The following is a 27,744-nucleotide window of genomic DNA, read 5'->3' as shown; positions in this document are numbered from 1 at the left end:
CTCAAGGCAAGGGGAGAGGGGGGAGACATGCCCTAGCTTTCTTCTTCCTTCTGGTTCTATTCTCCTGCCTCGTGTGAACTGAACTAATCAGGAGTCACATGACAGTGAAATGCACCGAGAAGGAGTTATCTTTCTATGGTGTAGAGCAAAGGGAAGCAGGGGGAGGGAGGGAAAAGAATTAGAAAACAGACAAACAGAAAACTGGGCTGATTGGTGAATGAAAATTTATAACAGTGAGTCCCTGGTGTGAGTGTGTTATTTTTTTATATTTTTATATTTTGTTATTTGGAAGACAGAGTCTTGTACTGTAGCCCTGGATGGGCCGGAACTCGTTATGTAGCTCAGCCTGGTTAGGAATTTGTGACAAGGTTATGGTATTAACCTCCTGAGTGCTGAGATTATAGATGTGAGCCATGGTGCTGGGCTTGGTCTGCGTATTTCAAAATCTTTATGTTGTGCCTTTAGTTCCTTCTTTCTGTAACTGTTAGAGTTGAGTGTTAGCCATCCTTATCTGGTTCTGTTATTTTCTCTCTTTTCTTCTTGTACATACGCTGCCAAAACAAGTGTTGTTTCTAATTCTGCCTTTCTCTTTCCCTTTCTGAGAGATTGTTCTAACTTTATCTTCCAAACTATTGTATTTGAAAATGTATGTTATATTTTTAATTTTCAAAGGCTTTTTAGGTAGGTGTGGTGGTGATGTCTATGATTCTGAGAAACCAAGGCAGGAGGATTACCACGAGCTCCAGGTTAGCCTGGGCAACATAATGGGTTCCAGGCCAGTCAACAATGTATACAAGACATTGTCTTCAAGCAAAAAATCAAAGAGGATAGAAAAGAGAAAGACAAAGAAAAGCATCCATACTTTTCTCTTGTCTGAGCAGCTCCCCAGCACTTGAGTTTCGTTCTTGGATACAGAGGCTCATCTTCCTACTATCCCTTCCACCAGTTCTAGAGTACATGCTATTTTTATTTAATTTACTCAAAGTTGGGGCTTATTTTGTAATGGATAGTCTGTCATATTTTAATAAATGATCAAGGTGAATCTTTTTCTATCTAAAAGCACATTGAATGAAGGCTTTACACCCCCCCCCCCATAATTGATAGTATTTCTCATTGGTTGAGATAGGAGTCATCCCATCTTTTTAATGGCCTTATTCATCCTATATTGCCTATTTCTTTCAGGCTCTTATTTTTTGTTGTTTTGTTAACATTTATCTCTTTGATTTTCATAGCGGGAGCATTCCTCAGATGTTGTTCTGCCTCTGTTTCTGAGTGCCTGCTTCAGCACTCTCCAGGGATCTGAATTTATAATGAACCTGCCTAAGGGTGGACTGTATTGGAGTTCTCTGAGTATCAACTTCACGATTTCAAAGAGTCATCCTACATATTAATGTTTTGAGTACATTTTATCTTGGGCTGGTCAATTTCAATGAAAAAAACTCTCTCTTAAACCCTATGGCGAGTCATTATGCTGTATTACCTCCTGAGAGCCAGGAAGGAGTGCCACCTAAGACTCCAGACTTACATTTTTTTTTTTTTTACATTATCCTCAACTTTGTATGTTACCCAGTTGCCACATTCTCCAGGCACACTCTTCTGTTCCCCCATTTTTATTCAGTAACATACCTTTCTTGTGGTGGGATGGCATGGAGCAGGGGACAATTGCTTCTCTGTGTAAGCTCAGTGGGGGGGCCAGGAATCTGACTTCGTTTGTGTGTGTGTGTGTGTGTGTGTGTGTGTGTGTGTGTTGTGTTGAGAGTTCATGTGTGTATGGGTACATGTGTGTGTACAGATGTATATAAACCTAGAAGAAAACCTACGGTATCATCCTTCAGGTAACATCCATCTGTTTTTTTGGAGACTGGGTTTCTTACTGGCCTGGAATTGGCCAGGTAGGCTAGACTGGCTAGCCAGAAAGCCCCACAGAGTTCTCTGTCTTATTGGTCATGACTGGCTTTTTTTCAAACCTGGATTCTGGGGATGAAACTCAAGTTCATATGCTCTACTAACCAAACCATCTTCTTAGCCCAGATATGAATTTTTAAGCATCTAGTGTTTTCACCCCCACTGCACCCCACCTTCAGAAGTTACCCCATGTCTTCAGTTGTACAGCGTCTGACTCCAATGGCTGTACTTCTTGGAATCCCCTTACTATGCTTCTGAGTACTCCTCAGTTTGGATTCTTAGGTCTACTGATGTTTTTCCTTTCCCCATTTCAAGGACTTTCTGCTTCCATCTACAATTTCCTTCATGTACTTGTTAGACTTGCAGGCTTACAGCTTAAAAACCCACTTGTCTCTTTATGGGGACTCTAAAGAGAGTGTGTGGTTTACTGGAAGTCTTGCCTTAATTGTTGAATTTCAATACAAGTTTGCAATGGTATTGGCATCTGTTATGGCGGGGGGGGGGGGGGGGGGGAGAGGAGTAAGTGAGGATATTTGTTTTGGTCTAGAATTCTTTTTGACTCTTTGGTTATATTGTGTGTGTGTATATGTTTGAGCATGGTGGTAAGTTTTGAATCCAGGACTTTGTGTATGTTAGGCAACTGTTCTACCACAGAGTTAGATCCCCAGCTCTTTTTTTATTTTTATTTTGTAGCGAGATCTTTCTAAGCTATTGAAATTAGCATTAAATTAGCTCTGTAGCCCAAGCAATCTTTGAACTTCCAATCCTCTTACCTTGATCTCCTGAGTAGCTTAGATTATGGGCCTGTGTCACCAAGCCATTCCTTCCAAGGTTTTTTCTTTTAAAAAACCAAACGAGCAACATTGTGTGTGTTTGTGTGTGTATGGATGTAAATGTACCCATGGTGCATCATAAATGTACAGGTCAAAGGAAAACTTCCGGGAGTTGGCATTTGAGTTGTATCTCCCTTGTTTTTGCCTCTTGGTTGTGTACTGTAGGCTAGATGCTCCATCAGTTTCCAGGTGGTTGTCCAGTCTGGTCTCCGCCTGTCTTTTGTAGGAATGCCGGTGTCAAAGGTTACATCCAGCTTTCTACATGGGCTCAAGAGGTCTGAACTCAGGCTGTCAGGCTTGTCTGGCGAACGCCTCTACCCGTTGGACCATCTTCCCAGCCTCACTCCTTGGACTTGTCAGAAGCAATTGTACACAAGCAATAACTACTCATGTGATGTTTTCTTTATAGGTCCATTGCATTGGCATATATACAGACTAAATTTTATTTTGCTTTACATCTGAGACAGGATTGCTTCCTCTATTTTAGCTTTTATGCTGCCTTCTTTTTAAAGCCCTCCTTTGGGCCCATGTGTAGGAGCATCTCGTAAGGAGTCCTGTCACCCGTGGAAGTCGAATTTTAGGTTTTAAAGTACATTTTCTAAAAGCTAAGCTGATTCACTTTTAAGACTAATTAGTTAATGCTAATTCCGGCATAATTACTTGAAAGTAATTGGAGACGTTTGTGTCCTGGAAGGTTCCAGTACTTATTGAAATCCCTTTCTGGATGCCTCATTGTGGAGTGAAAAATCTCAGGAAAAATAACCGAGTCATACAGGAACGCAAACACATCCCGAATGTCCTAGCACAGAGCTCCAGGTGCCAACAGAGCCTGAGCTCACAGAGACCACCTTCTTACTAATCTCCAGATGGGAGCTGTCCTAATGCCAGAGGACAATCCTGGACTATAGCAGTGGGTTCAGGCTGAGCAAGGCCTCAGTCAGGTCCCGTGACTCCTCTGCTAGACAACTCTAGATTTCAACGGCCACCTCACAGGATGTTCTCATTTCTAGCTCTCAGCCCTTGACAGCCCAAAGTGATTTCTAACTAGCCTTAGTTTAAAGGCTAAGTGCCATTGTCATTATGTGGGGAAGGAATTTGATTAGTCTTTGTTGCAAAATTGCCTCCTAGTCGACACACGCACGGGCCACTGGCGCCGGTTTGTACACATCTGCGCACACCCCTGTAGGAGAATTTTGTTACAGTAGAATATTATGCTGTTTGTAATATCGCATCTGAGAGGCCTCTTGGAATGATTATTGTAGATTCACAGTACGCAGAAGCAGCTTTTCTTTAGCTCTGAGCTGACCGCCATCCCATAGTGTTTAACTGCAAGGGCAAGCTGCTGGGCGCATGTGCTAAGGAATTGCAATGCTCTGTGCCCTCTTGTTTTTTTGCAAGGACGCAGCTGCAAGGCTTGCAGATGTAGAATTAGAACCTAATTTTAAAGATCAATTAAAGTCACAGCATCTTCCTGAGGACCAAAGTTTGATCCTGGTGGAAGCAAAGACTTGACTCTTGATTCTCGCAAATTGTCCTGATTCCCATATGTGCGACATGGCTTGTGTGGTCCCTGCCCGGCCTCCAACAGACAATGAACATTACATGAAAAAAATTAAAAGGATGTGTAGTGTCCATTAAAAAAAAAAAAAAAAAAAAAAAACAAAAACCAAAACACAAACAATTCTGGATCCTTAGTACTCTGAGGTTTCAAATTCAGTTTTACAGCTTGAAAAGTGACCTGTTTTTAACTTGGGGTAGAATTTGGTAAATACCACTTTTATTTCTAACCAGGTATTCTGAGCAGAAGGGAATTGTATAACCTGGGGTATTTGCTCATTTGTGGGTCAGCAGGCCACCCATGGCTTGCCTTTTCCTTTTCTTTAAAAGTTGAAAATTTGACTAAACAAGTACTGAGGCAGAGTCTGATGGCAGGCAGCGTTGCGGAGGAGGAGGTGAGGTGGGTGTATTGGAAATATACTTCCTGTCCCTGCATCTCCCTCGGATGCTCACAAATGAATGTGGGCTTGGGGAATGGTGGCTTATCTAGGCATAGTATTGGAGAGAGACGGACTTAATAAGTAATTGTTTAAAGAGGCTAGGTGTGACACACTGACATTTAAAAGGTTGAAAAACAGTGTTGTGATTCCTCTAAGGGAAGGGGGAAGGCCCAGCCAGTGTGGTGTTTGATCAAGGTCGTGTTTTGACACTAATTATGCACAGGGGGGACTTATGTGTGGAGGATATTAGCTAAAAATTTATCAGGTCATCAATAAAATCTCGACTAGGCATTTTACCCTCCTCTTGTCTCGAGTCATTTAATTAGGTCCAACTTTTCTTAGTTGAAGAATTGGAAAGTTAGTTCTTCAGCCAAACTAAGGAAAGAAAAAGGAACGCAGCTGATGCAAAGGTATTTGCCCCACTTCTGGCAATGCTGTGCATAGTCAAGCCCTTCTGTGGGGGCATCAGAAGAGAAAGGGCTGCCCCTTCCCTTGATCTCACCCCCTTTCCTCACAGCCGGCCCAGGAGTAGTTTGTCCAACTGAAAAGGCCTTTTCAGACTCTGGAGGGCCTTGCTAATTTTATTTGTGAGAATAAAATCAAACCGCAAGTTTTTTTTTTTTTTTTTAACAATATAAGAATGATGGGCCTGCATGCAAACATATTAATAGGATTAGTCTCATTAGGAAAATGCAGTCAGGGTGATGGACGCATTGCACGGGGTTCACTCTAGCTACAGAAATATTGGCTGGCCTTCAAAAACACTTCAATGAAGATATATTGAGCTTTAAAAATCACTTTCATTTTCTTAAAAGAGGAAATTGTTTTAAATTATTTATCCTGGTAACTTTTAAGTAGCATGAAATCATACTAATAAGCTCTTTGAAGAAACTGGAATAATCTGGGTTAAAGTGGTTTTGATTATAAATAAGCATTCATTTTCTTGTGTTTATTACACATAGGTAGGTGTGGCTTTCTAACTGTAAAAAGCTCTTGACTTAGCACACTGTGAAAATACTTAGCAAAGAAGCCTAAGGCTTACGCAAAAGGACCTCCAAGCCAGGCATCCCGTCTCATCCCTTTGGAAGGCAACCTCTGTTTTGTGTTAACAGTGTGTGTGGTGATGCAACTAACTTGAGCCACAAAGACAATTGCTGTGGTGGGGACAACACACTCAAAGACACACGAGCGATACTGCATCTCCTGTGCAAAACCATCCCCGGCTGAAATGCTAAGCAGTTTCTTTTACTGATTGGAGTAGAAGGGCACTCCGCCTCACATGGACAACTAACTTCCTCACAACTGAAATACAAAAAGGAAGGCCCAAGGCAAATGAATCTACAGGAGGGATCATGTTGTCGGGGACTCTCCCTCTATGGGAGAGACCTACTCCTGAAGTCACCCAGTGGCACTTTCCTATTTAACCTTTCTTACATGAAAGTTTGACTTTTAACTCAGCGTCACAGCAGAGTAACTCTGCATCCCAAGTCACGTGGCAGGAGCCAGAGGGGAACTCCATGTGTTTCAGGCCTCCAGCTTGGAAGCAAGGAGGGTGGTGGGCCAATTCCCCACTTCCCCAGCCACTGGCCTAACAGAGGACTCTGATACTCAGATGCTGACAGTACCCACAGGGGTTTGTAACTATAGGCCAGAGATCTGGTTTGGGGCGGGGGGGTGGGGGGACGACTAACCATTGATGCCGCTGTCTTCATGGGTTCACAAGGTGGGGAGCCCAAGGTAGGTGACTCAATAATGTAGGGTGGCCTTGGTCGACTCACGTTTAGTCCGTCATGTTGGTGTGACATCATGGGTGTAGTCTCTGACATTTTAAAGAGACATAATCTCACAACAATCTCCCTTTTTTCGTCTGGCTCTTACAGTCCTTCTGCTTTTTCTTCCACAATGGTCCCCGAGCCGTGTTAACATGGAAGAGGCTGGGGGAAGTGCTAAAAGTGGGAGAAATGGTCTTTCCTAAGGAAGAGCACATCAAATGGTTATCCAACACCAAATGGTCAGCCCATATAAGTAACATACAGAGCGACTAGGTGGTACTTACGCACTTAGAAACATACATACATGCACACATACATACATATACGTATGTAACGACAATTAATGAAAACAGGAGCCATGAATTTGGTAAAGCACAAGGGGTATCTGGGAGGGTTTGGAGGGAGGAAAGGATGTAATTATATTATAATCTCAAAATGCAAAAGAAATGATGTAAGAAAGTTATTTGATGGGTGTGATGGTCATTTTTAGTTGTTATTGTGACACTATGGAGAGCTACTTGAGACTCAGTGAGGTCTGGCCTATGGGCGCTGATGCTGAGGAATTTTTCTGATTATGCTACATGATGTGGGAGGAGCCAGCGTGGAAGTGGGTGGCACCACTCCCTGGGTCGGACTGTGTGACCGAAAAAGCAAACTCAGCGCAGGCGTGCACGTGTCTACCATGGATGCGCACGGTCTACTGCTCTCTGGCCGTGGACATAATGTGACCAGTTTTCTCAACATCTAACCACCATGACATCCTTGACACGGATGGGCCACAATCTGGAATTTTGAGTTAAGCAATCCTTTCTCCCTTAGTTTTGCTTTTGTCAGGGAATTTTTTAATCACAGCAACAGAAATGGAACTAAGACAGTGGCCATTAATACAGCCAATGGCATAAGGGCATTTGTGCACCAGAGATTTTAATCTGTTAAATGGATAAAATCATATTAAATTATGCTTGAAAGTTATGAAAAAATGATTAGAAAGGGATTTCGTAACTTGAAGTGCTGAGTGAGGGTGTCCATGGAAACAGCCCAGCAGCAGCAAGAAGATCAGTATCCTTGGGCCCTGCAAGCATCCTGTAGGAGCATTAAGTGATAATTTTTTCCTGGGGTCCAGCAAATGGTTAAAGAGGAAGAACAGAATACTGTGCTACTGAGGATTCAACCATCTTGACCAGCTTGGCCTTTTAAAGTGGATTGAGCTTTAGGGTATTATTACGAATTGCTCTCTGTTTTCTATTGCCCCATTAGATTAAACTTGTATTTGATAACAATCTAAACATGTTGGCCCCATGTATTGTGATTTAGAGGCGGAGACTTTTATTTTGGTACATCACCTTGACTTTGGCTTTAATTTGAGCACCTTTATCAATGGCCTACTCCACTCTGCTCTCTCATTACTGGAGTTAGATGCCTGTGCTTCCATCCTAGCCTAAAGATCTTAAAGAGACTGGAATTCCTTATTTAGAAGCCTTGGATCATATTAACATATTAACTTGGTCGCTGCAGCAGTATAGACTTCACTCACCTTCATCTTTGGGGGGGCGTTTCTCCTGTTCTGTACTCAGCAGGTGCTTGTATTTATTGCAACCATCTGCCCATTCCTTGGATTGACCAGATTGAGGGCTGTCTTCTTTATCTGGTGCCCTCTAAGTGCGTGCACCTTTGTACCAACCATGTGACTCATGTGTCATCAGTGGTTGAGCCTGAAGATGTTTGTTGCTCGAGCCTCTGTGACCATCATAAAGCTCCTCCCAAGCTCTTCCTTGAAGTGGTGTACTGCCCTAGCTACTCTAGGACAGCCAGTGCCTGTGCAGGTGGCTTCTGATGGGCAAGGAATGAGGAAACTTTTAAATGAGACAAACAAGTCTCAGCAGCAACCCCCTCCTCTGCCTGGATTTTTTAATGTATATTTTTTCTATTATAATTTAGTCATACTACTTTCCAATTGTTATCCCCTCCCTCTTATCTTCCCATTTCCACCCTCCATCCCTCCTCTGCCTATTCCCCTCCCCTGGGTCTAGATAGAAGTTTTAAGTTGATAGAGATGAGATATGATAGATATTGATTCACATTCAGAGTTGTAGACTCACCAAGAAAGGAAAGATGTTTTCTTCAAGGTTGCTAAATACAAATAGCCAAAACACTATGAATGTAACATTTATATAATTCCTGCTTATTTTGTGGTTCTTCTTGCTGTATGTAGTTTATTTTATATATGTGTAATAATATAAACGTATATATAAAAAAATGAAAAAATATTTAAAAAAAACCTTTAACCATAACACACAAGCACACAAAATAAATAGACAAATAAAAGTCACACGAGCTTAGAAGAAAGCTGGGGGACAATGAAATAGCTCCAGTGAAGGTCCTCCTTAGAAGAGTTATTTGGAAAGATGGCTTTCTCATTTGGAAACTTGCTCCTGGCCCTGGCTGCCCAAACATCACTACCATGTGCGAATTTTCTAACCAGATCTCTGTGTCAAATTTTCTTTGATGATTTCTCATTGCCTCTTGATTCACAAATATTTCTATTTCACAAGTTTTTCCCTCTGGCCCCTTTCTCTTTAAGTGTGTGTGTGTGTGTGTGTGTGTGTGTGTGTGTGTGTGTGTGTGTGTGTGTGTAGCATGTACATGCATCTATAGGCAGGGGTAACTGTTTCTCTGTAGATGACACCCAATTTCTGACAGCAGCCTTTCCCTGGAGTGGCAGGCTTCTACTTGTAGTTTGCCACTGGCAACTGGCCCTGAGTGACATCCACCTACCTACGGTGCTCATTCGAGATGGCTCCATGCAGTGTTCAGAAGCCAAATACAGAGGAGGATAGAGGTCCAAGTCCAAAGAGCTTGTTCTGCAGAGTGACGAGTATGTGAGGGCAGGGGATGTGACTAATGCCAGGATTTGAGAGTTCCAGATGACGATAAACCGGAGCGTCTTGCAGGAGTCAGTGTCCGCATTGCCATTTCACAGACTGGGACTGAGGACAGTTAGAGTCCCCATGCGACAGACTCGATCGACCAGAGTTGATTTAAAGACAAGATCCCCAGGTGAGCTGATGCACACATCACTTTGGCGTGTGTAGCTGTGTGCACTGCAATGAGGACAGCTAAAGAACCAAGGTGAGCAGATAGCACATGGGGACACTGAAGTGGCCCACTATGAGTGCAGAGCCAGGGTGCAGAGGAAGAATGTGGGTGCCAACCTCCCTACTGCCGTGATTGTGCTCTGGCAGTGAGCGGAGGCCTCTGCATCCCACCATTGTGGTATTTGAATAGACTCCTGATATCTTTGTTTCCTGAGCACAGTATCTGGTTAGGATGCTCTTCATAGTCTGGGTCTTGACTCAATGCGTCATAACTGGTTCTTCAAAAACAAAACTGGACTTTATCAGCAGATAATTTAATGAGAGCAGCCCTTGTTTTTCTAGATTTATGACCATTTACAAATTTTTCTATTTAGTAGCCATGATTTCATTTTCTATTTTATTGGCAGCGAAAACATGGTGTTTACAGAGAAGCTGCCCTCCCCCTTCCCCTGCTTTCCTGTTCTGCATATAGCAGGGGGGCAGTCTGTTATTTGCTAATGAAGCCAAATTAAGGGAAGTGAGTCTCTCCTAGGAGTGGAGTATGTTAGCCTAAATGTTTTTTAAAAGCAGTGTATCTTTCAATTAGCGATAGGGGAGGGTTTTTTTTCCCCCAATGTTCAATGCTTTTTGTACTTTCTCTTTAACAAAAATTTGTCAGTGCCTAAAGTCACAATGATATTCTATTTTCTTTCAGGGTTTATAAAAGTTTTAGTCAGTGTACTTATGTCTATGATTCATCTCAAGTGAGTTTTTATATCTTCTGTGATTTGAGAGTCTAATTTCAGTCTTTTTTTTTCCAATTGTTTTGTTTTCTCTGTTGAGTTTCTCAGGGGCTTAGTCAAACTCAGATCACTGTGTAAAGATGTCTGTATTTTAGATTATTTATTTTGTTTTATTTTTCTGTTTATCTCTATACAAATCTCAGTCTGTAGGTATATAGAGATAATATACCATGCCCCAAAATTGTCAATAATTCTTTAACTTCATCTACATATAATTTGCAAAATGTAGAACACTGAGCTTCCTATGAAGGCAGTGATAGTTAATTCAGTTTTATTAGTTTGGTAGCAAATCTCATGGAGAAGATCTATTAAACAAAAGTTCAGCTCCTTAATTCTCTGGTTGGGACTGCTAGTTTCTATGAGCCTCCTGTGTTGGTCTAAAAGTTTTGCCCTTAAGCAGCAGAGATGTAACCCACATTATAGCAATCTCAACCAACAATGCCCAAAGAAAGCCTTTGAATAGCTAAAACAGTGCAATTTATTGCTTTTATCATGAGAAAGGCCCCCAAATCCTAGCTTTGAAACCACTTATTGCATTTCTGTTCTGATCTTAAGATAAGATCTCACGATGTTGCCCAGACTGGCCTCAAGCACGTGAGATTTAGCAATCCTGGCTCTCAGCCTCCTGAGTCACAGGGACTATCAGTACACAGCACTCTGCCTGCTTTAAACTCATTTTAAACACCACTGCAACAAGTGTTGTGATTTCTTCCCCTAGTTTGCGGAACATTAGAATTAGCAAGTACCCAGGATGGCGGCATGTTAAGAGGAGCAGGAAGTGACAGGTGGCAGTTATGTCAAGTCAAATGAGTGCAGTTTCTGTATTAGATGCTGGGCCTTGGACCTGTAATATGGCTGGTATACTCAGTAGTAGCCATGTGGTGCCTAGGTACACAGCCATGCGTACATGCAAAAGAGACAGATAAGTGAAGCGATATAAATTTGTACTGAGTGCAGCTGCAGAAGAAAGGAAGATTCCAGTGGCCAGAGGAGGTTTTGGTAAGAACAGTGCAAGTACGTATGTCTGTGAGTGGAGGAAAGAGAAGACCTGCTCAAGAAAAATAACAGAACTTAATAAAGGTACTATTTGCAAAGGGGCAGGTATGGAGGAGGAGGAGTGTTCGGAAAACAGTAAAAGATGCCAAGCTGCTATAATCCTATGTTGAAGGGGAGAAGGAAGAAGAGATCAGCAAACTGTAAGGCCTACAGCAGTTGGAAAGAGTCTTCTGTAGTATTTATGGGAGCCAGCAGATCCTGATACCCCAACCTTGATCTCTTGCTGACCTTCCTCTCTCCCTCTGCCCTTGTCTCTCCTCTCTTCCTTTCCTGGTGTCTTTGTCACTGCCTTGCATGGTACCTGTTGTCTGACCTTATCCTTCTGTCAGGTTTCAATTAATGTCTTTGCCTATCTTAATGTCCTCCCTTGAAAATGACACAGATCACATGGGTTCTGTACAGACATACGGGGATTGGGTCATCAGCTTTCCAGAGACATCTAGCTATATATAAGTGAGATATCAAGGCTGAGGACAGATGCCACTCACTTGCTTATCTGAAAGCTAGTGATGATTACACCATTATGGATATTTGTAAATGTTTTTATTTCCTCAGATGAGGGTACGAGATGAGAGCCACACCTAAGCTTTACAAATACAAAGTTGAGGCTGAGACCAGCAAATTTCCATCTCTGTTCTATCTATCTTTAGGCCTAAGCCTGGAAGCTTCTAGACTCTGTATAATCCAATCTTTATAAACCTGGACCTTGAAGGCTTCAGCTTCCAGCCTCTGTCTGCTAACCTAGGCCTAGAATGTTTTCAGCCTCTGAGACTTACTGCTGAATAAACTCACCCTTTTTAGCTCTTCTAAACACTGGGTGGCTGGTTCAACTCAGCTGTTCTGGCTCAAAACCCTTCTCCAAGCTGACATGTTCAAACTGGCTTCTCACTGAATTGCTGTGCTTGGAAAAACTGCCTCTTAACCCCACAAACTGAACTTCACTGACTGCATTGACTGCATGAACTGAATGGAACGGAATGGAACACAATAGAACTGCACAAACTCAACTGCATTCAGCTAAACTGCAGTAAACTCCTCTCTCTCTCTCTCTCTCTCTCTCTCTCTCTCTCTCTCTCTCTCTCTCTCTCTCCCTCTGTCTCTTTCTTTCTGTCTCTCTGTGTCTCTCCCTGAACTGCTCTTAAGTAGCCTCTCTTTCCTCTGTGTTCTCTTGAGAGTTGGGCACATCCTATCTCTGACTCATTCTGTCAACTCTTTCTCTGACTCATCATTTTGTCTGCACCTCAATGAGGTAGCATTGTTTGGCATTAAAGATGTATACTAACGGCATATCTGCACTCCAGCCAGATTATACTGTAATCCAGGGCATGTCTGCATTCCAGATGGATCACATAGACCTAGCAGGTATTTAGATGTGACCCCCTGTCAGAGTAGCCATGTTGTCGGATTAAAATTTCTCTACAGATATTTCTTTTTCAACTAAGCCTTCCAGTACTATGGGTGAAGAGATACATCTGTAAGTGTGTGTGTGTGTGTATGTGTGTGTGTGTGTTACATTCAAAGGGCACACACATCAGATGATGCAATTCTACATGTGAGCACTGGAAATGCATATAAATGTCGTTGTGGCCTTTGCTCTGTGTTAAGCCCTAGAGTCCCATTTATTACTCTTCTTCAACAGAGCCCAGGTTGGTTTTCTTGCTGGTGTTTGCTCATGTCAATGAGTTCCCTGTGCCAGTTCCGTGGTCCCCAGTCTACCCTGTCATTCCAGTCATTATGGGAGATGATTGGGGCCATGACTTTATGGTCTTTGACACACACATTTTTTTTTTTTGTCAACCATTCTGCTCTAGATGATAAGGGAGAAGAAATCCTTCTTCTGTCTGCAGGCACCTACTCTCTGGGGGTATACGATTGAAGTTTCTCTAAGTTCATAGCATTGATACAAGAGTGTGGCTAAGCTCAGGATGGAGACAGTTGTTTGGGAAACTTAGGGGAAAATCCTATGCCAGGGTAGTCAGTTTAGGGAGGAAGAGATCTCCCATGCCAGACGCAACAGCAATATTTTAGCTAGGTGCAGAGACATAGGTGGGGGAACCTTAGCTCTACTGTTGATAAGATGTCTGACCTTTGGAAAGCTACCTGCCTTATTTTCTTAGAATTCAGGAATGGTACAGTGTGTTTAGATTAGATTCCCCCAAAGCTAAATTAAGCCAGCAAGTGATCAAGGGTGAATTCTATGAAGTCAGGATGGGAACAGAAGAGCAGGCCATCAGGCAATAAAAGTGAGACCTCTCTTTATGTGACAGTGGGAAGAGCATTGTAGCTCATGGAACATGGTGCTTTCTGCTGTTGCCAGGTAACAGGCTTTTAATGTTATGACTAAAAGGGAAATGGAATGAAAATTGATAATACATAGGGTTCGTTCATGTGGTGTGTGTTTACATGGAGGTAGAAATACGTGTTTGCATATGTGTACACATGTGTATTGAGGCCTGAAGTTGATGGCAGGAGTCTTCCTTAGTAGATCCCACCTTATCCACTGAGGCAGGCTTTCCCACTTAACCGCAGAGCTTGCCAGAGCAGTGAGGGAAGCTGTTTCCATCTTCTGGGCACGAGAATTACAGGTGAGCCACCACGCTCACCTGATATTCATGTGAGTTCTACAGATCCGAAGTCTGTTCCTCATGTTTCATAGCAAGCACTTTGCCCACTGAGTCACCTTCCCAGGCCTAGGCAATATATTTTGAAAGTATAAAGTATAGAAGTGTTACACGTTTATCAAATGTAGAATTATCTTTGGCCTTTGAGCTACCCATGTAGCATTCCCAAGTCACTCCTCATGTCTGTTGCCTTCAGTTGTCCATGGGAATTGGACAAGATTCACTTTCAAGCTCTTACTCTAATGTATCTTTGACAAGGTGATGCTATTGGGGGGAGTGGTGGAGAGGGAGGGGATACAGTGTGTTTAGATTAGATTTCCCCAAGGCTAAAATAAGCCAGCAAGTGATCAAGGGTGGGTTCTATGAAGCTCATCTCTTACTTGCTCTTCTTCAAAATTCCACTTTTTCTTATGTGATCTTTAGCTGAGTGGGAGGTTAGAAGGCGCATCTCTTTTAGAGGATCTTGAGAAATTAACACCCACAGCTTTCCTTATTTGCATCGGGAACCAACAGTTTGTGGTAAGAAAGATGGAACCACTGTGTGACATGCTTGAATTCGTGTGAATGCCACAAGCAAAACCCCAGGACAGTCTCGCTTGGCACTGCCCTTTGGGAGCTTTCTTCCAGCAGCCTCCACCTGAGAGATTTACAGGCTTTTTTGGTATTCAGGCACCCCCCCCTTCTTTTTTACAGGTCTCTCTTATGATTCAAGACATTTGAAGCAGGCAGCATGCTTTACTTACAAGCATGGAGCAATTCAACTAAACATGAATTTGCTTCTCCAGAGAGAAACGGGGAAGATACTGTGTGTGCAGCCTAACAGAGGGGCCATGCCACGAATGCCAACTCTATGCTCATTTGAGAAAGGGAAAATATGATCATTTCTACTCAGATTTCTCCATGACGGAGAATGTGGCTACTAGCAGTGCTGGCGGACAAAAGGCCATGTCATGACTCCCCTGTGTACAGCCTCTTTGCCGGGGACAGTGATGTTGTCTGGTGGAAACTGTAAATGGCCACATTTTCTTAATCCAATTTGCTCATTATCCAGCCTGGGAGCGGCTGCATTTAGGAACGTACGACTTCAGCAAACGACGCTAAGGGAGGGTTTTCTGGCTACAAGGATGTATAGTGGTAGGTTTTGATCGTTAGCTTTTGAGGATCTGGAATCTCTGAGGAGGCGAGCTTCCGGACACAGCTGTGAGAGATTACTTAGATTATGTAAACCTCTGGACATGCCTGGGAGGGATTACTTAATTGAAGAGGGAAGAAGCCATGCTAAAGGAGAGTGGCAGATTCCCTGGACTGGGGTCCCGCGTTGCATCAGAAGGAAGAAGCTAGCTTACACAAGCATCCATTTCTCTGTGCTCCCTGACTACAGTACAAGGGGACTACTAGGTGCACCAAGCCGCTGCTGCTAGGCCTCCGACTCCGCGATGACTGCTCCTTCCATCCTTCCGTTCCTTAGCTCCTTTTGTCAGAGAATTCAGGTAACTCAAAGTGTGTTTGGTGAACACTCGAACAAGTTGTTTAGGTAAGGGAATTCCATTTCCTGCAATGGGAAACAAGAGCGTCATCTTTCACAACCAGGACCTTGAGGGTCAATTGTTGTTTTGTCCAGAGACAGGGAGGCAGAACAAGTGACCTTGTTCCTTCCAGTCTGAAGGTCCAAAGGAAAGTGTTTTTAATACAACTTAATCCTGTTTTTTTCCCCCTCTCTCACCTCCCCCTTAATTTACACTTCCAATTTGCAGCAGCTGTAATGTGCCATTGGGCTTCCCTCCCACTAAAAAACATGTGTGAGAGTGAGAATGTGCTCCTCGAGAAAAGGCAGTCTCTGGGGTTTTGCTTCTGACTTGAGGGCTTATGAGGTAGGTGTGATGAAACCTCCTCCACAGCAGGCCAGGGTGCCACAGCTTCAGTGGGGTCAGCATCTCTTCTGTTAATTGTGGCAGAGACACTCAGCCACTTTGAGGAGGTAACTGTTGAGATCCACTTGGAAATCAAGACAGAAGGAGATTCAGACCAGAGTTTATAGCCAGAGCCTGTCTGTCCTGTTTTGACATCAAACTTGTTAGGTCTAAAGCAATCTGAGCTCATCTTTTTTGGGAAGACAATTGTTCTTATACCCTCAAGACAGAGAAGATGGGAAGGACCAGTTAGGGCATGGTGCTAGGGTGTGTGAACAGTCCTCTGAGTGGGCAACATCCATCTGTTGTCACTGGGAGGGGATTTAGAGAGGAGGATAAGAGGAAGAGGAGGAAGAGGAAGACGAGAAGGAGGAAGAGGAGGAGGAGGAGGAGGAGGAGGAGGAGGAGGAGGAAGAAGAAGAAGAAGAAGAAGAAGAAGAAGAAGAAGAAGAAGAAGAAGAAGAAGAAGAAAATAATAATAATTAGTAAGCAGGGTGAGGTCCAGGAACTCTTGTCACATTTTAAGCAGGGTGCCCTAGGTGTCCCAGGAATAGGAATTTACAGAGCATGACACACACACACACACACACACACACACACACACACACACACACACACACACACACAAATTCGGGAATACTGAGCAAAGCAATAGTCCTTTTCATGCAAAGGTTGCTTGCATGACTGTGGATAGGACATTATTTTCTAGAGCATGGGCAACTTGATAGTGTTTGTGCCACTGAAAAAAAAATGACTCCTTCTCTGGAAGGCAACAGTTGGTAGCCAATAGCTCTTCAGGAAGATATGGAAAACCTAGAGCTTTCTTAGGGCACCTGCATCCTCCATGTGCCACAACTCTGGTCCCATGCCTTTCCCCTGTGGCAAAGTGGTTTCAATAAAGTTAAAAAAAGAGAAGATAGACCTGTGGTCTATAGACCATGGTCATGTCTTGAGAAGTAAATCCAAGAGCTGGATTCCACTTATTAAAATTCATCAGCATGAATGCGTTCTCAAGTCATGATGACTTCATGGTCTCAGTGAAACACTTGTATTCCTTTGGAAAATTAAATTAGCATATTCAAGGCAGTTGAAAATTATCTTTGACTGGTAGATGTTATTTCTATAGCACTTTCTGCCTAAGAAAACAGTGTCTCTGAGACTTAAGTTTGACAGCCAAGAGTAAGAACCAACATCTGCCCAAGGCCTTCATTCTCTCAGGAGCTTCCTTAGGTGTTTTACATACTCTAATTCACTTAATCCCCAGAAAAATCTCTGCCGAGGTGATCCAGGGCTGCTAAGTTAAGTCTTGTCTTTCACAAACGAGCAATCTGGAGACTGAGGGACTGGGTGAGATGTTCAGGTTAGGAGTAGACTGTGGATCCAGCTAGTTGCTAACTACAAGATCTCTGTGACCTGAGCCTGTCCTATATGCAACCTCTCCCTGAGGATCAGTGGGATAGACCCACTCAGACAGTGCTTTGCTTTCTACTAGGCAGCATTTGGATCGTGATGCTCTCAGATCTGTCTGTCTGGGGCTCAGAGTATGAACAAGGAGCCCTATTCTCCATCAAGTATAAAACGGATCAGTAAGACAGGTCCCTTATTGGATGCTACTATCCGGAAGTAGAAGCTAAGCAGAACCCCTCAGTTTATAACTCCTCACCTCTAGACAACAGCAACAATGAAAGCTAACTGGGGTGATAGGGGCAGAAGCTATTTGAAGCCCTTTATGTTTCTTAAGTCAGAGAAACCTGACTTAAGGTGGAAGGTGCTGTTGTTTCTTCCATTTTCTAGATGAGGAAGTGGAGGTCCAGAATGATTTAGGAACACGGCTAGAAAAGGCAGGTTTTAGGCTTTGGCAAATCTGAAATATTTGTTCCTATAGTGCAAAATAGGACTCAAAGACTGGTAGGCTAAGGACAAATGAAACTGAGTGCTAAGCTGTCCTGAGTGTGCCCTCGAGACAGACAATGCCATGTGTGAGTGTGTCTTTGAATTGGGAGATACCATCTGTGAACATCTCCTTGAGCTGGGCCATAGAGGAGGTCAATGGAGACACTCTTCCTGTGGGTTCCTCTTTAGAGGAACAGGTCAGGCCATCTCTCACACAAGCACCTCCCAGGCTCCTCTGAGGGATGCCCAGTTCTTCCTGCAGCCTTGGCTTTCTGTCGTTAACTCAGACTTTTGAAGCAAGGTATGGATATTTTGTGCATTTTGTACAGAGCTTGTCAATCAATTACCGGTGTTTCATGACATATTTGCTCATTTCACTCTAATTTATGTTGTGATGGTATAGATGTCGAAGAAGGACCTTAAGGTCTTGCTAAGGAGGAAGCAATGTAAGCCAAGTGATCATGGGCCTACTAAGGACAGCCCAGGTCCTCCGAGAGGACTCTCGATTATCAGAGGTCCAAGTTTCTTCTGGTTATCTCCATGTGGCCTTGTCCCTCTCGCCCCAGCCCAGCAGAGCAGTTGTTGATTTAATGTGGCAGCTGTCAGGATATGCTTTTTTTTTTGTTTGTTTGTTTTTTTTTTTTTGGTTTTTCGAGACAGGGTTTCTCTGTGTAGCCTTGGCCATCCTGGACTCACTTTGTAGATCAGGCTGAGCCTCAAACTCACAGCGATCCGCCTGCCTCTGCCTCCCGAGTGCTGGGATTAAAGGCGTGCGCCACCACGCCTGGCCAGGATATGCTTTTGCCCCATTATTTTACACTTAGTGTTTTCTCCAACCTTCTGCCTTTCCACACATTTGTTTGTTTTCAAAACTCAGTTCAGTGTTTGTTACCACCACTGAGCCTCTCTTTATCATCTTCCCCAGTTATAATACTAACCACTCTATTTTATATCTTTTCACTGTATCCTGAATAAGACTCTAGTACAGTACTGAGAACATTATGTGGTTCATAAAACTAGTTGTTGATTATTCGATACGCACCAATCACTTTAGGCTGTTACGCTATGATTCTTGTCATTATCTTTGAAGAAGGTGCTACACCAAATATATGGGTACAGATGAAACAAAACTCAACATCATGAAGCCACTTCCTTGACTTCCATGGTCAGTGTTTCCCATTTATGAAACTAAGTTTATGGGATGCCAGGGTTCTATACCATCTCTTTCCGGAGCCAGAGATCAAATGGAATGCAGTAACAGTCAAGACTGCATCCATGTGGGTCCTTGGAGCTGGGCAGAGGCTGGGAAGAGGGACTGAAGTATTTTTGCCAATACAGAGGACAGCACTGGCCCGCTCTCTAGGCAGGCAGAAAGCATTGTGTTCATTCTTTGTATCTTTGGTACATGTAGGCAATTGACAATAGTTTTGTTGAGTACGAACAAAATGGATGCCTAAATTTTTGGTCTTTTTTTATTTTTTATGTTCTGAGACAAGGTCTTGCCATGTAGTGGCCTCAAACTCTTGACTTCACTGCCTCTGCTTGCCCAGTTACTACTGTTTTATTTGTGTGTCCTACATTCGGATGTGGAGAGTTCATGTAGGCTGTTGGAAGTTGGAGCGGACTTCACTGGGGATTCGGGCTCATGTTGGATTGAGGCTGACAGAAGGTGTGGGCAGAAGGGTAATTGCATGGAAAGAACTATCTGTTAGAGGCAAAGTTCCTGGGATGATTGACCTGGACAACCGGATGATTGCTTTCCCTTCTGTGATGTCTTGTTTGCTCTGCAAATTCCAAAGTCAGGGAGGGTTTTTCCTACTTAGTCAGTGGCAAGAAAACATGAAAAGGCTCTTGGTAGTTGCTTTCGATAGTTCTGCCCACTCCTTCCATTGATGTCTCACCTCCAGACTCAAGTTGGACACTAGTTGCTTGCTTGTGCCATCATCGATGAGCATGACTCACCAGGGTCTCAGGCTCACCCAGTCCGTTTCCTTTGCAGGTGAACATGTTTGTTGAAGGGTTCCATGACGCCATCCTCCTCTACGTTCTGGCTTTACGTGAAGTCCTCAGAGCTGGCTACAGCAAGAAGGACGGGGGCAGAATCATCCAGCAGACTTGGAACAGAACGTTTGAAGGTACGGATTCAGTTTCCATGGTAGCAGCACCACAGCCACATAAGCTGCTGTTCCTGAGAGTCTTGCCTTCTCTCTCTTTATTCTCTCAGATATTACATCCCAACTATAGTTTCCCCTCCTCCCTCCCCTCTCTCCTCAAGAATCCACTCCTCTTTCATTTCGCTACAAAAAGGACAGACCTCCAAGGGATATCGACCAAATACACCATATTAAGTTGCAATTAGACTAGGCAGCTGCCCTTATATTTAAGCCTACATGGGGCAGCTTAGTAGGATGAAAAGAATCCCACAAGCAGGTGAAAGAGTCATAGACAGCCTCCACTCCCACTGTTAGGAGTCCCACAAGAAGACCAAGCTACATCAGAGAGGCTTCATCCAGCAACTGATGGAAACAGACTCAGAGAGCCACGGCCAAACATTGGGCCGAGCTCAGGGAATCCTGTGAGAGATGGGGAGGAAAGATTGTAGGAGCCAGAGGGGTCAAGGGTACCACAAGAAAACCCACAGAGTCAACTAACCTGGGCCCATAGAGACCCAAAGAGACTGAACTGTCACTCAGGGAGCCTATATAGGTCTGACGTCGGCCCTGTGCATATATGTTATGGTTGTCTAGCTTTCCCCATTTTAAAGCATAGATAAAAAGCCAATTCACCCCACAGGTTTGTGAAAATAAGGTCAAATAATGCAGTGCATGTGAACATAGTTTGAGCAAATTCCACTGCAATAAGAACTGTCCTGTTTCTGCTTATTTAAATAACAAGTATACTATGGTCTGTGTATGTGTGTGTGTGTGTGTGTGTGTGTGTGTGTGTGTGTGTGTGTGTAAACATGTAAGCTAGAGATTCATGTTAGGTTTTATTGTTATTCAATTTAGTTTTAGAGGCAGGGTCTCTCCCTGAATCAGGAGCTCACTGTTTTGATTAGACTGACTAGGCAGCAAGTCCTGAGATCTGTCTGTTTCTGCCTCTGCCAGCACAAGGATTACATATATGAACTATTGTGCCCAGCTTTTTACATGGGGCTGAGAGTCAGATCTCAGGTCATCATGCCTGCACAGTAAACACTTTTTCCTACCGAGCCACCTCCCACCCAACATAAGCCTATAGAAGCATCCCTCAGTGTGGAAGATCTGCAGCCAGGCTTAGAGGCATGTTAACCCAGGGACACAGTCCCATGTTCAGACCATGTTGGCTTTAGTGAAATGCAGAAGATGTTACCTGTCATATCCAATCTAGTGGTTTGAGCTGGTTAGCCGGTCCAGGCCTTCTGCCTCTATTTTACCTCCAAAACACTGGATATTAGTTCCTCTTTAACAACAACAACAACAACAACAACAACAGCAACAACATCAATAAAAACTGAACAACCAAACAGCAGAAAAGTGTAAGAATAACAACACAAAAAGCATACTGTACCATCATTCCAACAGCCTCCATTATGTTTAAAAATGAGACTATGCTTGGCTCGGAAGCTTAAACAGAAGAAAAATATACAAAATAAAAGGCCAAATGTCCGCTTCCCACCCCATCTCCTTTCCTCAATGTGATCGCTATCAAGGTTCTCCTAGGTGACTCTGGAGGAGTGCCACACTTTCTGCTAGCACACAGTATATACCACATAAAACGTTTGGAAAGCAGATCTCATCGTAAACACCACATTTCATTTTAGTTTTATTTATATTACACTTTTAATTTTTGTATGTCAAAAAATGCATATGAACATTCAGATCTAACACATTTTAAAACGAGAGTTAAATGTGATTCTGCCTTATGTTTATGTAATAGCTTCTTCAGTTGCTTTTGCTTACTTGTTTTGAGGCAAGTTCTTACTGTGTACTCCTGGCTGACCTGGGACTTGCTTACATAGATCAGCCTTGCCTCCCAGTACTTGGACTACAGGTTCCAGCACCACCAGCTTCTGTACTATCTTTGATTGGTGGCTACTTCAGGTGGTTCCAGTTTTTGTTATTCTGCAATATGGTGCCATAGGCTCTTGTTTGTGAATATTTTTCACAGAGAACATTTCTCAGGTGAGGGATTTGGGACTCAAAATATGTTGGTGTTTTATAAAGTGCATACTTCCTTTTCTGTTGACAGGCTTTGCTGATTCATTTACCACAAAATGGCTTCTTTTTAAAATTTTTAAAGTTTTGAGATTATACTTACATTTCTCCATTTTCTTTCCTCCCTCTAAACCCTTAATTTACTCCTCTCTGCTCTCTTTCACATTCATACCGCCTTTTCCACTAGTTGTTATTGCACATACACATATGTATGTATTTATATACATGTATGTACACATGTATATTCCTAAATATAACTTGTTCTCTCAGTATAATGTTACTTTTAAAGGTGATTTTAGGGTTGGCTATTTGCCAAACATCTTACAGAAAATTATGCTAATCTATATTTTCTGTCAGTAGTCTATATGAATGGTGGTTCCCTCTTACCTCACTAACACTCCAAAGTGGCGTGAGTTGGTTCCGAGAGCAGGCATCAACTTTCTATTTGTTCACCCAATTCATTTGACAGGCATCTATGATGTACCAGGCACTGTTCAAGGAGCAATGAAGTGAACTAAAAATGTTGCCCAGAATCTGTTTATCTCATATGCAAATGTGTATGTGTGTGTGTGTGTGTGTGTGTGTGTGTGTGTGTGTGTGTGTGTACAGGCAATAAACACACACCCAGTTCCTGGAGCTGTAAAATAGAATACAGTAAGGAGACATAGAAGGTGGTGGGTGGGACTGCTGGCTTCCATGGTCAAGGAAAGGTCTCTGAACATGGCAGCTGAGTGAGGAGGTGACAGCAGATGCTTGTTTAGGAGACTGCTACAAAGGGAGCAGCATGTGCACTGTAGTCTGAGTGAATGTGGTAGGAGATTGTCCCCTGAGGAGCTGGAAGGTCTATGTGGCTGACATCTGAATATATGGGACAATGTGATAGGACCCAAAGTTTAATATGCAGTGGAAACCCTACTGAAATAGAAAGCCATTTAGTTCCCAGGGAGTTGGTATGCCTTATGGCTGCTCAGTAGCACATAGCCTTGTAGCTTTCTCATGAGCATCTTCTGGGAACCATTAACACAGAGTGCAGACCAGAGAAAAAAGGAAGCAGGAGCCTGCATCCCTTAGTACCCTACTGGCTCTGTGAGGAGGCTGAGAAGCAAGTTAACTGAAAAGCATCTTTTCAGTTCTTCAGTGTGCCAGCTCATCCTGTGAGGCCTTTAGTGTGTCAGAGTGTGCCTATACTTATTTGTGAAACTTTCATTGAGAAGTGAAAAAAATGTCAATGACAAAGAACAAAGCCAAGTTTAGATTTGAGAGAGGAGTGCAGGATGGTCCCCTCTATGTTCTTTGGCCTCAGCTCTTCTTCAGATATTAAAAGGGAAAGGCAGTGGGGAGGAGTAGAGCTCTAGATGAGGTTGCCCTTGTAGTAGTTATGGTGGCTACTGCTAAGTCCCATTTCTATATGGTGTTTTCAATGAGCACCATGTTTTACTCTAGACAAGAGTAACAGCTTTCATTTTAGACAAGTGGGTGGTTGTGGGTGAGTAAGCTTCCTGGATGAACTTGCTTTGCCTCTTCCTGCTTCAGCTGAGGGGCAGGAATCAGAGAGGGTATATGTCATTCAGGGGCCATGTTAGGACAAAGTCAAATTTCCCAGAAGTTGTGCACAATACACCGAGAAACTGGTGTGTGGGGACACAACCTTGGTCAGGCACATCCCATTCTTAGCTATTACTCACTGCATGGTGTGGTCATTTGTTCTTGGTCTTGTGACAGCGGGACAAGAGCCAGGGTTGGGGACACTGAAAGGCACCCACTGAGGGAGGCTGTTGAGAGAAGGGCAGGTGGCCACAATGGTTGGGATACAGTTTTGCTTAGAGCCAAGACATGCACTAAAAATTCTCTTATGCCATCTTGATATTTCCATTTTAGGGCCAGGTCTACCCAGTCAGTATGCAGCAAGAGTGTAAGGAATTATATAGTTGAGTCTAAAATTAGAACCTTATGTGTCCAAATGTTAAGACTGATGACAACTAAGTTTAGAGGTGAATGGTCTAGAAAGTCTATTTTATTTGCTAAACAATAGTCCATTTGAAGGTAGCTCCTCAAAGAACTCCAAGGTAGATGTGTGAAGAAAAACTCAAGTCTCCCTAACATTAAAAACAATTTTAATTTTAGTGGTTGCTGTAAGTGACCATTAAGTTGTCAGGAGAAAAAAAATACCCTGGATGTTATTTGACTAAATTGGATTTTATTGCCATGAAACCTATGATCAACTCTCAAGACTTTCAATAAATGGTCCAAGAAGAAGCCATGTTTCCTCTGCGTGAGAGGTCAGAGGGACAGGGTAAACAGGACTGTGGCTCAGGGCATAAGCATCACTCTAGCCAAATAGAAGGGGAGGGGTAGAGAGAATCATTGCTGATACACAGGCATGGTTCTGCCATCAGCATAACAACTCTGCCTTCTGCTTGATACTCTCAGGTGAAGTCTCACTTTGCAAAGCAGCCACCCTGAGAGTTCTCACCCTATTTCCTGGCAGAACTGCAATAACTTAAAGGTGTAATGAGGTCTTAGATTACTAGGGCCATTTTATCTTATAAAATACTCTGCGAAACAGTAAGCAGGACACACCTTCCCAAACACCTCAGAAAAGACTGACAAATGATTTTGGATAGTCATATCATTTGGAGAATGAATATATATATGTATATATATGCATATATACACATACATGCATATATGTAAAAACATCTACATATGCATGTACATACTCTATGTATATAATTTGAAGTTCTATAGGCTCTCAAGGATGCACAAGTTGGGATAGGTGTACTCTTTGTAACCTGCCTGTAGTAAGGAGACAAAACACGAAGATGAACGGTACCTCCATCACTCCGTTTCCAGCAAAGTAACCCAATGTCTGGAAAAATCGGTGGACCTTCAAACCACAGCCCAAAGGACAGTAAGCCCAAAATACTGCCCTCTCCAAGCCACACAAGAGGATGGAACTTTCCCCTGGGATGCTTCTCAGCAGACACTCATTTTACTGGGGCAGCCATTGCTTCTAGAGCGAACTAAATAGATGGAAGTGCCAATTGAGAACAACACGTAATTCTCCCACAAAGAAAATAAATGGCCCTTGCTAATGAGAACATGGCTGATGGACACATCCTGCTACTTAGTGAATGAAGAGGAAAAAAATAGACTATTTAATATCAGCCGTTGTTCTCTGGTGGCCGTTTGGGGATTAGCTGCTGCGAGTAGCCATCATGCTTGGTTAAGCTCTGTGTTCTAGCTGCTGCAGCACTCCAGCTTTGTATCTCATTGGCTCTGTTCATAAACACAAAGCCCCTCTATTAGAGCTTCACAGTTCCCTGACTTTTTTTTCCCCTCAGGGTCTTTGTAAATTAACCCAGGCCAGCTACTTATACTATTTTTTCTTGTTTACACTTATCCTTCTTGATAGTGGTTAAACTCACAAGTTTCCTTCCATGTACCTTTACGAGATTTTATAATTCTTGTTCTTTTACTGAAGTCCGCCTTGATGGGCCGAGTCTTCCTCTGAGAATTGAGCATGGTCAGGCGCTTCTTATGATATTGCAAGCACAGTAACGATGATGGTAACTTTAAAATACCTTCCTTTCTTTCCAAATCTCAAGATGAAAAAAACCAAAAACCTAAAAAACCAAATCTGAAACATTTCAAGTGTCAAATGAAAACTTTTTCCACAATGGACACTTGCTTCATTCAAAAACATTATTTAAGCTGGGTCGTGGTGGCGCATGCCTTTAATCTCAGCACTTGGGAGGCAGAGGCAGGTGGATTGCTGTGAGTTCAAGGCAAGCCTGGTCTACAAAGCTAGTCCAGGACAGCCAAGGCTACACAGAGAAACCCTGTCTCAGAAAACAAAAAAAAAACAAAAACAAAACAAAAAAAAAATTATTTAAAATATTGTATTAAGATTATCTTCTGGCTATGTGTGAAAGTGAATATGAAATGAAAAAATCTTGTGTTTACACTTGTGCCCTCTCCCCAAGATGTCTCATTATGTGTATGCAAATATTCAAAAAGTTGAAAACATCTGAAATCTGAAACACTTCCGGCCCTAAACGTTGGCCAAGGGATACTCAACCCTTAGGATCAACAGTGGTGGTGACGCTGGGAGAAGAAAACAGATGGCTTTGCTTAAATATCTGTTGGAGATGCCTCTGTGTTTTATGTCATGCGATCATCTCTGCAGCCTCTTGGTAGGAACATGATCGTGTGCTTGCTTGTGCTGTTGTAGAGGCCGATGCTCAGGGGACTAACTCAGACCAAGGCTGCAGAGGCAGGGAAAGACAAAACCACAGGTCACTAGTCATTGTGATTATTTAAGAAAAAAAAAATCCCAAATTACATTTTGTTTATTTTACTTTTTATTTGTGTGTGTGTGTGTGTGTGTGTGTGTGTGTGTGTGAGAGAGAGAGAGAGAGAGAGAGAGAGAGAGAGAGAGAGAGAGAGAGAGAGAGAGAGAGAGAGAGAGAGAGAGAATGTCTATAGGTGTGCCACAGTGAGCTTGCAGAAGTTGAAGGACAGCTTTTGGAAGTCTGCTCCTTCCACCATGTGGGTCCCATGGATCAAACCTATGTTCAGTTCGGTGGCAAGCACCTTCACCTACTCCATGGGCCCCAAACAGTCTCATTCTGGTGGGGAGAGGCTGGATCCTCAGTCTAGGCTGCTCTAATTTAACCTCTGCTGCAGTGCTAGCTCAGCACCCAGGAGTCTTCTGGATGGTGTTTGGATAAGCAGTGAGGAGTTGCCCTCTAGCCACTGGCTCCTGGGACCCACCATCCAGGCCTCCTGCTCCCTGTGTGTTAGTGCAGCCTGTGTGAAACACACTCAGTGAATGCCGGGCCAGGCTGATCCTCTTTAGGAGTGTTGTCCAGTGATCACACCAACCGATGTATAAGAAGACATCTTTGTTTCTCTGCTACTTCTTAGAAGAAAATAAATAAATAAATAAAAACTCTAGAATGAACACACTGCTTTTAGCATTAGCCTTAATCTGTTTTTTTAAAAAAAAGTATTCCCCAAAGATCATTTATTTCTTTTTCTTTTTTAAAATGGAGAAATGTTAAGAATTTAGGAATGTAGACACAGATGAAATTACAATGTCTTTCCAAATGCCAACAAAAATGCTCCCAGTCTGATGCAATTCCCTGTGGCATGGGTTTATTTTAAAAAAAAAATCCCATCAGTTCATTCTTTTGGTAGGCAGAGGAGGTACAATAGTAACTAAGTCAGTTTGTTACTTCTCCTAGGTATTGCTGGACAGGTGTCCATAGACGCCAACGGGGATCGCTACGGGGACTTCTCTGTGGTTGCCATGACCGACACTGAAGCCGGAGCCCAAGAGGTGAGCGAAGGAGACTGCCTTGGTCACTCTTGTGAGCGAAGGAGACTGCCTTGGTCACTCTTGTGAGCGGGGAGACTGCCTTGGTCACTCTTGTGAGCGTGGACTCTGAGAGCGAACTTGTCCTGATGACCGAAGCACGCTTCCAATACAAGTGAACCTTTCCATGTAGTGAGAGCTCATGGCTGCTCGAGGGGTCAGAAAGAAAGCGGCACGTGCTGCCGTGTGTGTTCTCCGCAGCAAAGTCCGACCCTTCAGGTGGTCATGAGCCTCTTCCTCAGACCCACGTAATATAAGGGCATCTGTGGACAGACGTAGCGCAACTTTCTTGCCTCTCCCCTTT

At 43.2% G+C, this 27,744-nt stretch overlaps 1 protein-coding gene across 5 annotated transcripts in view; it reads left to right on the top strand.

Moving 5' to 3' along the window:
• The window catches only part of Npr3 (natriuretic peptide receptor 3), a 63,134-nt gene that overhangs the window by 30,069 nt on the left and 5,321 nt on the right, over positions 1 to 27,744 (top strand). For all 5 annotated transcript variants that reach the window (XM_051150972.1, XM_051150971.1, XM_051150974.1 and 2 more), the window contains exons 4-5: positions 19,864 to 19,999; positions 27,310 to 27,404. In XM_051150972.1, the coding sequence (XP_051006929.1) occupies positions 19,864 to 19,999; positions 27,310 to 27,404 (231 nt within the window). The remainder of the gene's footprint in view (positions 1 to 19,863; positions 20,000 to 27,309; positions 27,405 to 27,744) is intronic.

Source organism: Acomys russatus, chromosome 9, assembly GCF_903995435.1.
Source record: "Acomys russatus chromosome 9, mAcoRus1.1, whole genome shotgun sequence".
Taxonomy (NCBI): Eukaryota; Metazoa; Chordata; class Mammalia; order Rodentia; family Muridae; genus Acomys; species Acomys russatus.
This window is presented reverse-complemented; position numbering and strand designations above follow the sequence as displayed.